At 40.1% G+C, this 14053-nt stretch overlaps 1 protein-coding gene across 1 annotated transcript in view; it reads left to right on the forward strand.

Moving 5' to 3' along the window:
• Positions 1-212: 212 nt before the first annotated feature.
• Positions 213-14053, forward strand: part of LOC306733302 (pro-neuregulin-2, membrane-bound isoform-like) — a gene marked incomplete at both ends in the record, with an annotated part of 34114 nt that continues 20273 nt past the window's right edge. The window contains 2 exons of the mRNA XM_079214520.1: positions 213-358; positions 2102-2220. Coding sequence (XP_079070646.1) covers positions 213-358; positions 2102-2220 — 265 coding nt within the window. The remainder of the gene's footprint in view (positions 359-2101; positions 2221-14053) is intronic.

The following is a 14053-nucleotide window of genomic DNA, read 5'->3' on the forward strand; positions in this document are numbered from 1 at the left end:
CATGAGAGAGTTGTTGGCTCAGTCCATAGAGATGATGATTGCCTGCTCTGCTCTGTCCTTCTTTGTCTCGCTGTTTTTCCTAAAACACCAACACACACAAACCTAAATGTACTGTGCAAACCAAACAATAATCAAGGTTGTGTCTATGGTGGTTAATAACATTGACTATTTCTCTTTCTCTCCTTTTAGCTTCGGCTCCAAAGTTAAAACCAATGAAGAATCCAATAATAGTGGACGAGGGAAGCAAGCTCGTAGTTAAGTGTGAGGCCACAGGGAACCCAGCGAATCCCACCTACAGATGGTTCAAAGATGGCAACGAGCTGAAGAAAAGCAGAAAAATCAAAATAAAGAACGTTGGGTGAGTACAAGTCACCCATGTCCTGTGAACATAACACAAACAGTGTAAGATAAAAAGAGACTGAGGCAGTTTTCAAATTCAAAGATCTATATCAAGAGAGCAGTTAAAAAAATGCATGTGTCTATTGTTTGGTATTGCCACGGTGTATTCCTTATTGAGATGTACTCTCATGATTATTACTAAATCAAGCCAATTCATCAGCCCTCCTTATGCCCATGCGTCTTTCTCATACAAATAAAATGCAACATTTAGGGCACGGGTCACTAACAGGCGGACGACGGTCCGGATCTGGACCCAGACTCCGTTGTATCTAGACTCTAAACCTATGACCGATCGATAATTGAGAATTAATTCCAGCCTTTACCGGCACTCGTTCAGCAGTCCAGGAAACACACCGACCAATAACATGCATGTAAATCACATCACGTGATGCTACTCGGCCATGCATTCATGAACTGTCCAACAATGATGTCAACAGAGAGAATAGAGCTGAAACAAGTGGTTTCAATAACAGATATAGTTATAGCACACACATTTTAGAAGAGGATAATACCGTGGCTTTTTTGGTTGACATCACTAAATTAACTAAATGTAAAGCTACAGGCCTAAGACAATTAAGTTATATTTATTTTTGTAAAATTTGTACTTTTCCATAATGTTTTTTTCCATTTTTAAATTCCGCCTTTATTGTAATTGAAATGAGAGAATCCAGTTAGATTTGAAAACTGATAATAAATATTGTTGAGATATTATTTATTTATTTGATTTGACAGTCAGTTGTTGACTTCATACACATACAGACGTTGGAAGAACTGCTGGCTACTTCAATACATATGGGACTAAATCGTAGTGCAAGTTAGACATTACTGTGATGTTCCGGACCTTTGCATGAGGACATTTTCTCAAACTGGACCTTGTTGAACATTTGTTGAATACCCCTGATTTAGAGGAAAGAAAGCACATCCGCCCCCATTTGTTCTCCTGTTCCATGGATGTATTAAAAACTGGATACAAGATACAAAGATGGTGCCCATTCGTTTGAATAGCCAAACGAGCTGCTGTGGGGTTCACTGCTCAGCTACTCTCAGCCCACGGACTATACAATGGGATGACATCACAAATAAATTAGCCTTTTGCGCTTTAATAAGTCATAACATAAAGTGTCATAATATACCTTCTTTGCCGTTTGAGGTGATCTTTCTTTAATGATAAATATCTTTGGGCTGCAGAGGATTTATTTTGTTGCAGTTCTACAGTCGGCCAATGGGGAAACTTAGCAACACTGGCACCGTCATATTCAGCTCTCTTAATACATCCATGTGAGACAATATTCTGAAATGTTTTTTAGGAGAAAATATCCAGCAGCAAAAATAGTTTAATTAGACAGCATTATAGTAAAAAAAAAAAAAAAAGATATATATATATATATACATATATATATATATATATATATATATATATATATATATATATATATATATATATATATATATATATTATAATACAGAAAGCTAGGTAACAATTGTTGCTATGCTTTCTTATTGTAAGCTGTTTTTTTCCCCTCGTATTTGGCTCCAGAGTAAGAGATTATGTGTACCTATCAAGCAAAGAGTTGTTGCCATGCTGCTGCGTGCCCTGTTGTCTGCCTCTTTGTCCCCCATGTTTCCACTTGTTGCGTTTCCATGCTATTTCCTCCCTGCCCTGATTCCCCTGACTCAGCTGTACAAGTGTTGTCTCCCACAGGAAAAACTCCAGAGTCCAGATCAACAGAGCAAAACTGGAGGATTCTGGGAATTATACATGTGTGGTGGAGAACCCGCTGGGAAAGGACAACGCCACTGGCACTGTTAACGTCCAAAGCAGTGAGTACTGACTCCTAAGCAACAAGTGAAGAGGCACAGATGTACATTGTTGATGTTCTTATGACTGCTCTCTTGCCAAATGAGAGATGAAAAGGAGCCATTGCAAACAGGCGTGTGACAATGGTAACATGCATGCAGAGCAACTGTCCACACATGTGTCTGTGGCTCATTAATCAGTGGAACAGCACATCGTACTTGGAGATGAGTGGAATTTAAATGCAATCTATTTTTTTTTCTTCACTGTAGTCTGCTGGCAATATGAAATCCAATATAACTATACACACAACAAAAGCAGTAGACTGTGAAATGCAAAAAAAAGTATGAAAGTTGTATAAGAAAAGAAAACAGGAAGTGTCTTTGGAGTGTGTGATAGAATCTAACAGGCTCGTTCAGTAGTGGTGTGTGTGCATTGCTGAGTTTTGCAAAGTACTGTAGCAGATGAGAGAGTTTTGATAACAGCTGCTTCCATTTGGTGAGGTGTTGAGTTTTTGTTTGTTCCAAGCAGTGTGGGTAGTGAGTATGTAGCTGCTGTGGGTGGCTTGTTGTCTGAGTGGATGGAGCCAGAATAAAAGATACATATAAAAACATATATACCTTACAGAGTGGATACAATCCATGTAGCTTTGCTTCTTCCTGTATCAGGGGAGGACTTGATGCTATCTGGTTCAGGACTGTCAAAGAACTATCCGGCAGATTGTCTGGCACGCATGAGTCACAAATGAGATGTTCACCTGAAAGACCTGAAGACTACGTAATGTCTCAAGATGTTGATGCTGTGCAGACAGAAGTATGTGATGTTGAGCAGAGTTAGTGCAGATAGCGGTTCTTTTTTACCAAACTCAACGTGCATGACGACATTCATTTTGCCGCAGGTGAACCGTGTCTGAGTTGACTAGATTAATATATCCGTTACTTTTCCTGCTTATGGAGGAAATAAAGTGTCACGAAAGAGGAGATACTCTAATGCTCAATGCTGACCTTGACAGCACGAGGATTTAGACATCCCACATTGGCCTGAGTGGTATAGCTGCTAAGGAAAAAGAAAGGGGCTGGAGTTTAGCCATCACTCAGTGTCCTTGTATTTACATTCAGGCACAATAACCACTCCCCCTTCATCCTTTTTATTTGTCAGGGCCACCCTTTAGAACTATTGTTGACAGTTAACAGATTTAAGCTGAGCTGCATTATCAGAGTAGCAGCTTTTTTCAGATAAAGAAAGGGTCCATTGTGTTTAAAAACCCAGAGATTCTCAGTGCTTCCAACATCCAAGTTTGATTTTCAGCAAACAATAGTGCAGAGAAGAAGTCATCCCTCTTGTATTTAAATAGGGCTTCATGTCGCCTCTTTTTTTATTTCCCGACATCTAAAAAGCTTCAGCTGAATTTTATAGCTGGGTCGTGTGTATACTGTACGCTTGTTTTTACACTTGGCTTTATTCCAGTGCAGTGATATATTTCTTTTTACTCACGAGCCTACAATATTCAAAGGGTCAGAGACGCAAGATTCCAAGCCTCAGACATGCAGCGCAAACATTTATGAAAAATTAAATCACTGTAATCACTGAGTCATGTTTAATGGAAATTAAATAAAATAGGTCAATTTGTGCTGTACATCCTGCAAAGGTCGGGGGAATCCCTGGTGGTAGAACCTGTCTGCCTGAGTGTTTAATGAAGGCTTATGAACATATGACTGGTGGCCCATGAAACTCTATATGATGATCTTAGCGGGCAAAAGGGCTCGTACTGCAACGGTATGAAAGAAAATATAATATTACAAAGCATTGAACAAGTGGGCTGAGGCGTACAGTAGCCACAATGGATAAAACATGACTGAGCAATTTATACGGTACACTAGACACTGTTTCCACTTACAGCGCACATTCTTTAAAACATGATATCCTTAACTGCTAGTGCAAAATATCTGCTGATGTTAAAACCGTGTATATTTGTGCCACACATTTTTGCACATTCGTGTGCATTTTCTTTGCGTGGCTGTCTGTCAGCACTGGTGTTTTCTTAAGTCCCTCTCTGGGGTATTCAAACAATGGCATCACTGTATGTCCTATCATGTGCTGTGTTGTTTGTGTATGTGCGAATGTGCCTGTTCACTGTTAAATAAAAAAAGTCCCATTGTGTTACAGCAGCACGCCTAGTTCTGTCATGCTTCAGGGGAGAAGGCAAGACAGGGCGAAGCAGAGGTGGTATGTCCATAGGCAGGGGGAGGGCTTCACTGAAACTACATACGTCAATAAAAGGAAATAGCAGCAAACTGCATGTTGCTGTGATTGTCATATGCTGATGAAAGACTGAAATCAGCAGATGTTAAGCAAAGAAAGACACGTTTGCAGAGAATGAGTGTAACACAAATGGGCTCTCTCTGCCTACAGGTTGAATTTAAAAACATCTGTTTGAGCGAAATTTGCTATTTCTTGGATTTTGATGCAGAGGACACGTAATTAATTTCCACCAAGAGCTGCTTTTCATCCTAAGGTCATAAGATAAATGACTATTGTGTTAAAGGGCTGCAGTAGAGTACGCTTGCCTGCTGCAGTATGTTGCCGAAGCAGCATGTAGCCGCAGTATTATCTGTGTATGTGTGCCTTTTAGGGAGGGAGAGCAAGGGGAGGGGTGCAGATGTAGATGACAGAGAGAGCAAAAAGAAGAAGAGAGTGTGAATAAAGGCAGGGGGGTGGGGGGGGGGGGGATACAAAACGTGGGAATGCATGACAGGAAGCAGACAAAGACATTACGGTACAGAACAAGAGGGGGATACAGCTAGAGGAAAGAGAGAGACAGTAAGGGACACAGGGAAAAGAGTGGAAAGGAGGAAGACAAGATCGCTGTGTTGCAGAGGAGACTTTCACACACATTTTAGAATGCAGTTATTGCTTGCTAGCTTTGTGAGGCATCTACTGTATCTGACATGTCTACAGTCAGCTCCTAGAGCATGAGCTTGTTCTACCTGTTGTGCAAAGCATACTAACACGGCTTGAACCTGCTTCATCAATGTAAAATCTTTGAGGATATATCGGCTTTCCCACTGACTTGCACAAGACAGAAAGTGAAAGTCAAACAGGAGCATCATCCTCACCCTCACAGTGAGAGAGAACGTAGCACATGGCTGTGCCTGCCTTGCTGTCTGTTCTGGTAAAAGCAGACTTTGGCACTCAGCTCCACCACATGGTGAATGCAGGCCACCACAAGCTCAGCAGCTCACACAGACTGTACCAGTCACTGTTTTGAGTCCTTGTTGTGTTTGTCTAAGGTGGCGCGTGGAAGCTTAGCTCATGATTCATATTCAGGTTTGTTTTTTTCAGGGGCAGGGAATATTTCTGCATTTCTATGTTTTCCAGTAAATAGTCTAACAACAGTCAGCTGTACCAAATTCAGCAAAACTATTTTATTAACTAGTTTTAACATAGTCCCTTTAAGTTGATATGCATAACATTAATCACACCAGGAGTGCCAGGCAAACCTGACACGTAGCCCTGAGCGGTGATTAAATAGGAGTTGCCAAAAAATTCTTTGAATTCAAAGTGATCGTTCCACGTATTGCAAAATGTGTCACGTAAAGGAGTATATGGAGGCAAAGAATCACTGCCACTTGCCATGAAACATATAAACCCTCATTATTGAAACTACACGTAACAGCTGGTCATTACTCAGCCCAGCCAACAATATTTGTGTAACAGTGTAAGACAAATGTGACACCTTCGTAGCGCTGAGCTGAGACGTGGAGCATGGTGTGCAAATTGCCTTGGGCGGAAGAAATAACTAGTGTGTTCAAGGCTGAACCTATACTCAAAGTGAACCCCTTGTGCATTTTAAAGCATGCAGTACATTCTGGCGTAATGCCAGCCATGCAGTTTGCCAATAGCGTTGAATGATTGGACCTGTTTGGGGATTTTACTCATGTCTTTGTTGTTTGACCAGGAGAAGAGAAACACACTCTGTCACCCGGACAGTGCCAGTTGTACAATTATTCAGCACAGATGGTTGGATGTTCTGTTGAGTTGAACGTTTAAGTGGCTTCTTATCAATGTTTCCGCCTCGTTTTAATACTCTCTCCTTTTACTGTGGCTGCATTTGAGCTACTTTTGAAACATGATATGAGTCAGCGGAGCAATTTTTCATATTCTTTTCTGAATCCACAAGATTTTTCTCCCCCTGTTTTTATTGTTGTGTTTTGCCAACTTCGGCATTGTGAGAGAACACATACGGGTTTACAGCATGTGTGTGAGTGTGTGTTTCCTGGAGGTCTCGAATATCATATCTCCTATTAGCCATTTCTGTAACCATTGCTGCCTTTTCCAGAGCGGTGTTTCCAGCCTTATACTCAACCCCCAGTGTAGAGGACCAGGGGCCATTTGTTGTCCATTTGGTATGACCTCTACCCTGTAATCAGTCCAGCATGGTATGACCTGCTGGCCTTCTGCAGAATGGTATAGTATATCATCGACTGTTTTCTATAAGGCCAGTGTGAAGGAGCAACACAAGTCAAAGTTTGCTTGGCTCCACGTGGCTTCAGATTAAGGCCTCCCATTATCCTACAGGCTGCTGTGTTGTGATAAGCGCTTGTGAGGCAGCCATGTGTCTGCAGGCTGCAGGTCACATCCTTGGGGGGTGCTGTGCTCAGCTCCACTGAGAGAGTGTGTGAGCGTCCAGGAATGTGTTGATGGAAATCACAGCTGAACATATGATTGCTCCAACCTCAGCAGTCATGCTGGGGCCCACCAGCAACAATTCTGCGCACACACATGCACACACACACACACGCACACACACACACACACACACACACACACACACACACACACACACACATATATATATATATATATATATATATATATATATATATATATATATATATATATATATATATATATATATATGTACACATATACACACACAGACACATGTGCACACCTTTACATATATGTTTTCACTCCTCATCCTGAAGCCAAACACACACCACACACACACACACCTCATCACAAAACTAATGCTAACTCGAAATGACACAACTTGTATAACCAAGTGGACAAAACAATAGTTCTCAGCCTCAAGAAGTTGAGACTTCACAAGGTGTTGCATCTGTGTTGGTTGCTATAGTTGGATCTTTTCTCTCACATCCCATATGCTAAATTTGACTTCAGGCCACTGCAGGAAGCGGGATTCACATGCACAATGCATTGCATATCTTTCAGCTACAGAAAATCTACAAATCACAATTAAAAGGTATTTGTTGATACAAACCTAAAGAACAAAAGGATGGAGATGATTGATTGTGATTTTGCACTATGGTGTCACGCCATCAAGCGTATGCCAGAAAAACGGACCAATAGCAGAAAAACATCTGAAAGGGATAAAGAATCTGAACATTTTGCACTTTTAGTTTGCAGTAAACTCACCAATTGGCCATTACAACAAACAAAACAATAAAATCATAAAATTGTGCTTCACGTTCTGTACTTCAGAGGACACAGGTAGAAAGAGTCTATGACCACTATTTTCAAGTTAAGCTCGGTTAGACACAATGTGTTACACTTCAGACGTCCTTTGACTGATGTGATGACACTGACTCATGTTTGTAGATGATTCAGTAAACTTTTAGCCTTGAAATGGAAAGACATTACTTTTTTAATTGATATGTAATGTTAACAGAGGACATGATTCAACACAAATAAACACCAAACAAAAAACCTCCCACAGACTTTTCTGTTTCTTTAAGTAATTTGTCATATCAGTCCTACGTAAGTGATGCATTACAGTAAGTAGTACTTTGAACTAGATAAACAACAACTTCCTTCGCTCCTTCTATGTCTCCATTTAGTCTGCGTAGTAAAAACAAAACTCACTCACTCTTACTACGTAAGCGACAAGATAAACTAATTTAAAATGACGCAGAAGGATGTTGTGGTCGTGGCTGAATGTGGAGTATCTGTATGCCAATCAATTATATTGATCAGTGTGGGTAAGCAGCAGAAGGAGCAGACCTTTCACATCTGCCAAGCGTTCTGTATTTACAGGCCACAGGAGAACAGCGTGTCGGGTTCTGTGGATCAAGCCGCTGGGCTGTTAGTCATGCCCACTTTTTCAAAATTATCTTCAGTCCCGGGGTCTGGACAGGCATTCCTCCGAGGTGGCCGTCTGATTGCACCAAAATCCCAGGTCTTGACAGTTGGCGGGTTTGACCACAAAATCAGGATCCAATTTAGGCTTTGTGGAACAAATAGGATGTTGTAATCTAAAAGACACACATGGCACAAAACAAGTTGTTAAAATGCTGCTGAATGTGTGCTGTTTAAAGTTAACAAAGATGACTTTCGGCTTTGGAAGCAAAACAACAATATATCACAAAGTCTTCAGTTGTGCATGGTTTTCACAACAGCCTGCAGGCAAATCTGAAAAGATGTTATCCCAGAGATACATATAAAGTATATATATATATATATATATATATATATATATATATATATATATATATATATATATATATATATATATATATATATATATATATATATATCTGAAGTGATGATGCTCTAGCTTACAAGTGTTGAAAAAAAAGGATGATATTTATTGCAGCTGACCACAGCACAAACAAAAACTTTAAGAAGTGGAAAATAGCCTTGATGTAAAGGGATAAATGTTATATCTGAGTAAATGCAAAACAACGACCACACAAAACCAACAGTTTAAAATGCAATCAATTACTTTCACATTCCAAGGTAAAATGTCACAAACTAAAATGACGTCTTACCTCACAGCAGCTGGCGCGTGTCAGAGTTCAGACCGTGTTTAGCTTTTCATCCACAATAATGTTTACTTCTGGAGGCCGTCACAAAATGGTAACTTCACCCACGCTGCCACTTTGTTTTTGTTTATCGTCAGGGCCTTTCTGTATTAGCGGGTTGCATCCGGTACAGAGGGAGGATCCAAAGTAGATGGAAGAGTTTATGTCATGAGCGGATGAACACCCACAGCATCGTAAGCACGCATGGTGCATTATCGCTGAGCCGCCAGTGCACGGCATGGGATGTGACGAACGGGTTCAGTGTTTACATACAGCGCAGGACTGAGGAGGACTTAAACCAACACTTCAAATGTCATCCAAAGGAAAGATATATTACATTGAAATAGTAATTCATGAAGCTACCAACTTGATCAAACAAGGTTGTTGCGTGCTTGTTTTACCTGTAAGAACACCAACACATCCTTGTTTTGGCTATTTTTTTTTTTGGCATCTATGTATTTTTATAAGCTCATTTGTTTTGACTATATTTAGGGTCATTTTGTATGTCACATTTTGTGAACCCTTCTTTAAATCCCAGATCAGTTTTCAGGTGTATTCATGTATTTTCTCACGTAGCAACAGGAGCATAGTTTACTAAGAACTCCAACAATCTCAATGTATTGTCATAGAAGATAAGTAATGTTAGGTGGTTGACTCATGACACATAAATCAACCCCCTAATATATTGGTAATTGTATCGCTTTTTGAAAAGTGCTATGCCTGCATGGTATGAGTTATTAGCTTTGTACATATATGGTAATGTGGTTGAGAAGAGGCAGCTGCTGAATGCTATCGTTGTCAGAATCAGAGAAAAATAGTAGTACAATATTTTAAATAAAAAGAAACGTTTCTCAGAGCTTCATTACGTTTCGCTTGCTCTCTTAATTCACTTTAATCTCGTCGATCCGACGCGATAAGTGGCCGCCCTCAATCAAGTCTTTGCAAAAACAAGTAAGTCATTCAAAATCAAAACACATCTCACTTTGTAGGATATCCAGTAATCTAGCTGTGTTATGTGGGACAGTTAAGCCCTCAGTGTGAATGAGTGAGGATATTGCTATGTGTGTGGAAGGAAGCAGCTGTTACACTTGAAACGCTGAGTGATGTGAGCAGGAGGTGACATGAGGTATTACTGTGTGCAGGGCTTTGTTAACTCTTCCAGGGCCCGGGACACAACTTATCTGAGACTTAATTTAATAGCATTATAAAAGATTCCCTGTCAGGCCCCCCTCAGCTGTCCTGGTGGTCTTTCCCCGATGGTGACCCCAACTGTTGATGACTGTGCAGGATTCTGTTTTAACTTGCCAAACAACTAATAAGCACTTCTGTGTTTGTTAATACTTTGAAAGGGGCCAAATTCTGGCCCAAAATGTATTACATACGTCATAAAGGCTTGCTTGTACTGGGTAAGTAAGTCATAATTAGCAGTTTCTTGGAGGTCCTGTGAAAAAAGCCAACTCACTGAGAACTATTGTTCACCCACATCAAACAAGATCCCTGCTCCTCCTATTACTTAGCATTTTTCAGAATTGGACATCCTGTGTGTCTTCAAACTTTTTTTCAAACTTTTCTTTGAGCACAGGGGGAACATATACTTACCATTCCATTGCTTAAAGCTTAGAAGTGTATACTATATTTTGGTAACCACAGCTGTCTCTCATCCTAAACCTCCCATTACTCCATCTCGCTGCTTCCTTTTGTTAGTGATGTTGTATCTGTACTCGTCACATCACTACTGGCGAGGTGAGTAAGTCCTTTCCTGGTGACTCTGTATGGGGTGCGTCAGCAGAGTGTAGAGGCCATTTCCTTTTGAGTGTGTAGGTGTGAACTGTGGTTGGAATATGCCTCACTTTTATCACAGGTACACTCACAGGGAAATCATCCTTTAGTATACACTACAGAACGTACAGCGAGTGTGGGTGGTGTGTGTGTATATTAGTGAAGAAGGGCTGCGGCACACACACACAAGCAGACCGTGTGCTTTCTGGCTTTTGGGGAACAGCAGAGGGGAAACCTTTAGTAGCAGCTGGCCACTACTGTAACTGTGAGCACAAGAGCCAAATATGGAGCTGTGGTATATGTCTTCTGTATCTGGTACAAGGTTGCAAAGTATGCCTTTGCTTAGAAATGAGGGCCAGCTGTTGAAGATGAAGGGCAAAGAAAAGCTGTGGATGCTTCAGGTTTTGTCCTTTTAAAGTGATAAAATATGAAGAACCATTTTGCGAAACTAATATAATGATTACATTGTTGGCAATATATAGTTGTTTCTGTAGGTGACTTCTTTGTCTGTCCTGCTCACTAAAACTACCAAAGATGTATTCTTAAATTTCCAAACAAGCTTCTCTTGCTGCTTTAGTGTCCCATCTTTTGTATCCTGTTGACTAATCAGAGTTGTATGTGGAAGTAGACATGACTGACATAAGCTTGTTCTGCAATCAGAGACTGTATTTAAGAAGTGGATCTATCGAACCATTGGTTTGTGAACTGACGTTTTGAAGCCGTGAATGCGCCATCTCATTTTCCCAACCAGAAGTGACACTAGAGGGTGGACATACAAACTCTAAAATAAGGCATTTTCATGAACTGAAAACATACTGTGAAAAGCTTAAAGTTCAAAAGCAAAAAAACCTGAATACACTGTGATAGTGACCTGTCAATTACAAGGTAGCCACGCCCTAAAGCATATCCTGCTTTATGGTCTATTTCAATATAAATTGGATCCTAATTTACAAAATGAAAATCATGATGTATTAAAGACTTGATATTTGTTCACAATGTTTTCTGAGGTAATAAATCAAGTGAGAAATAGGGTCATGTTCTTTTAGACTTTTATACAATCAGACTTCTTTTTGCAACCAGAGGAGTCGCTCCCTAATGGCCGTTTTTAAGGCACTATCACATTGGCTTCACTTTTCAGAACCGCAGGCCGCCTGCTAGTAACTAATATTATCAAATTAATTTAATCAGGCAAAACAGTACAATATTTCACTGTAAAATGAAATGAAGTAATAGTATAAAGGAGCATAACGTGAAAATACTCAAAAACAGTACAAGAACCCTAAAATTGACACTTAAAACACCCACCACTGCATTTAGATCAAGGATTTGATCTATAAAACTTTACACTGGCTTAATGACAATATATCACTTCATGTCGCTGTATGAAGTGTGTACATTCCCCATGATAAATCCTTATCCCCCAAATATAAAAAAAAAAATCCAGATTAAAAAGTGGTAGACATCTGTTGTTGATCACTGACCTGCTTCAGATGTGCAACATCTTGCTAGTATTACTTCAACAACAGATGCTGGCAGAAGAGTGTGTTTTTAGAGTTTAACAAAATATGGCACTAGGTTCAGTTGCTCTATAGTGGATGATGTACTGTAAACATGTGGGGATTTTTTGTGATTCTGTGATTTGATTATTTGGTAACTGCGTGTTGTTTGTGATTCATTTCTAACATATGGTGCCTTTGGAAGTTTTCTGCAGAGTTGTCATCTTGCTCCTTCTCACTTTGTGCTGCTCATCTGTGACTGCAGTAGCCAGAGAAAGATGCAAAGATGCACGCACAAGGATGCAGTAAACAATAGTTTATCAGGTCAGTGTGGGAAAATTAAAGCAACAGGCATCCTCAGACTAAAAACGAGGAAGCGCAGTAACATAACACTGAGCCTGAGCTGCTTTTGAAAGGACAGTGCATGGAGCAGCCCTGTCTGGCACTGTGCCGCAGAAAAAACACCATGTGTCACATTGTTGCCAACTGTACACATTCTGGTGCCCGCCACGCCAGCGGCCATACCAGCACCCGTTTGTGCAACCGCACCATACTCTGCCTTTCCTAAGTGCACTTTGCTTCTTTGTCGTTCGCAGCTGTTGTGCAATCACACACTGGGCTGCTCTTTGATTTCACTTCAGTGCTGAGACAATTGAGGCAGGCAAGACCAGGCATATCAGCTATGTGACTGAAAAATGGTAATAGGAGACAAGAATATAAAAGAAGACACACTTGTTGTGGCAGTGTCAGTCTTGATGAAAAGTGGGTGGCAGATTAATGTTCCTGGCAGGCTCCATTTTGTTCATTTCTAAACATTCCTGTTTCATATTGAAGGTGTTTGAATTGTGGATATTTTTCTATTGAAAAAAAAAAGCCTTAAGTCTGCCCTCATTTATAATGGGTTCGTTTGTGTGTCCTACCTCAAGTAAATAGTAATTTAATTCCTCTTTGGGTATTTGTATGAAATTCTTCTTGCTCATTTTGAACTCTGTAGAACATGCTGGAAGACACAGATGCTGGATGTTGCCATTGATTGGGTGTGCCGACAGTATAGCGTATGTGTGGAAGTTGGTCCGTGCATGTTTTTTGTTGGCTTTGGCAAGCTGAAATATATTTTCCAACTTAAGATCCTGTCGACAAACCTCCTTTCTCAACCCATCTCTTCCCTTCATTACTCCTGTAGCCATCTCTTGTTTTCTTGTACTTCCTTCTCATTGGTTTCTGTTTTTTTCTTTCATCGCCGCGACATCTGTCTGGACTTGAGCTCCTGTCAAAATATGTTCTAAATCTGGAAATGAAAACATGTATTGTTCGCCCTTTATTATTTAATTAAGAACATTATAATAAAGTATACATATTTGATACATAGAAACGTGCAGCATGCAATGTCTGCAAACAAGGTCCAGGCATTTATCTTCTTTTTTATTGGTGCAATCTTTCTCTGTCTCCACTTTCTATAATATCACCATTGAATACCACTACTCTTACAATATAGCTAAAAAAACTGTCTCTTTTATGCAAGCATGATCTTAACCCTCAATGCACATCCTCTTTCACCACATCAGACCAGCTGTCAACAACTTCATATTGAACAAGAACCACACACATTTAGTCTTTTGTGCTTTGTAGTTATCTGTTTATCTTATTAATTCATTCTATCCTGGATAGACATTCTTGTCAGATTGGAGACATGGCCATAATGCAGTCCAAGTGTAGCAAGGAGGCATGCAATATGAATTAGCCTCTAGTACAGAGATAAA

Source organism: Taurulus bubalis, assembly GCF_910589615.1.
Source record: "Taurulus bubalis genome assembly, chromosome: 2".
Taxonomy (NCBI): domain Eukaryota; kingdom Metazoa; phylum Chordata; class Actinopteri; order Perciformes; family Cottidae; genus Taurulus; species Taurulus bubalis.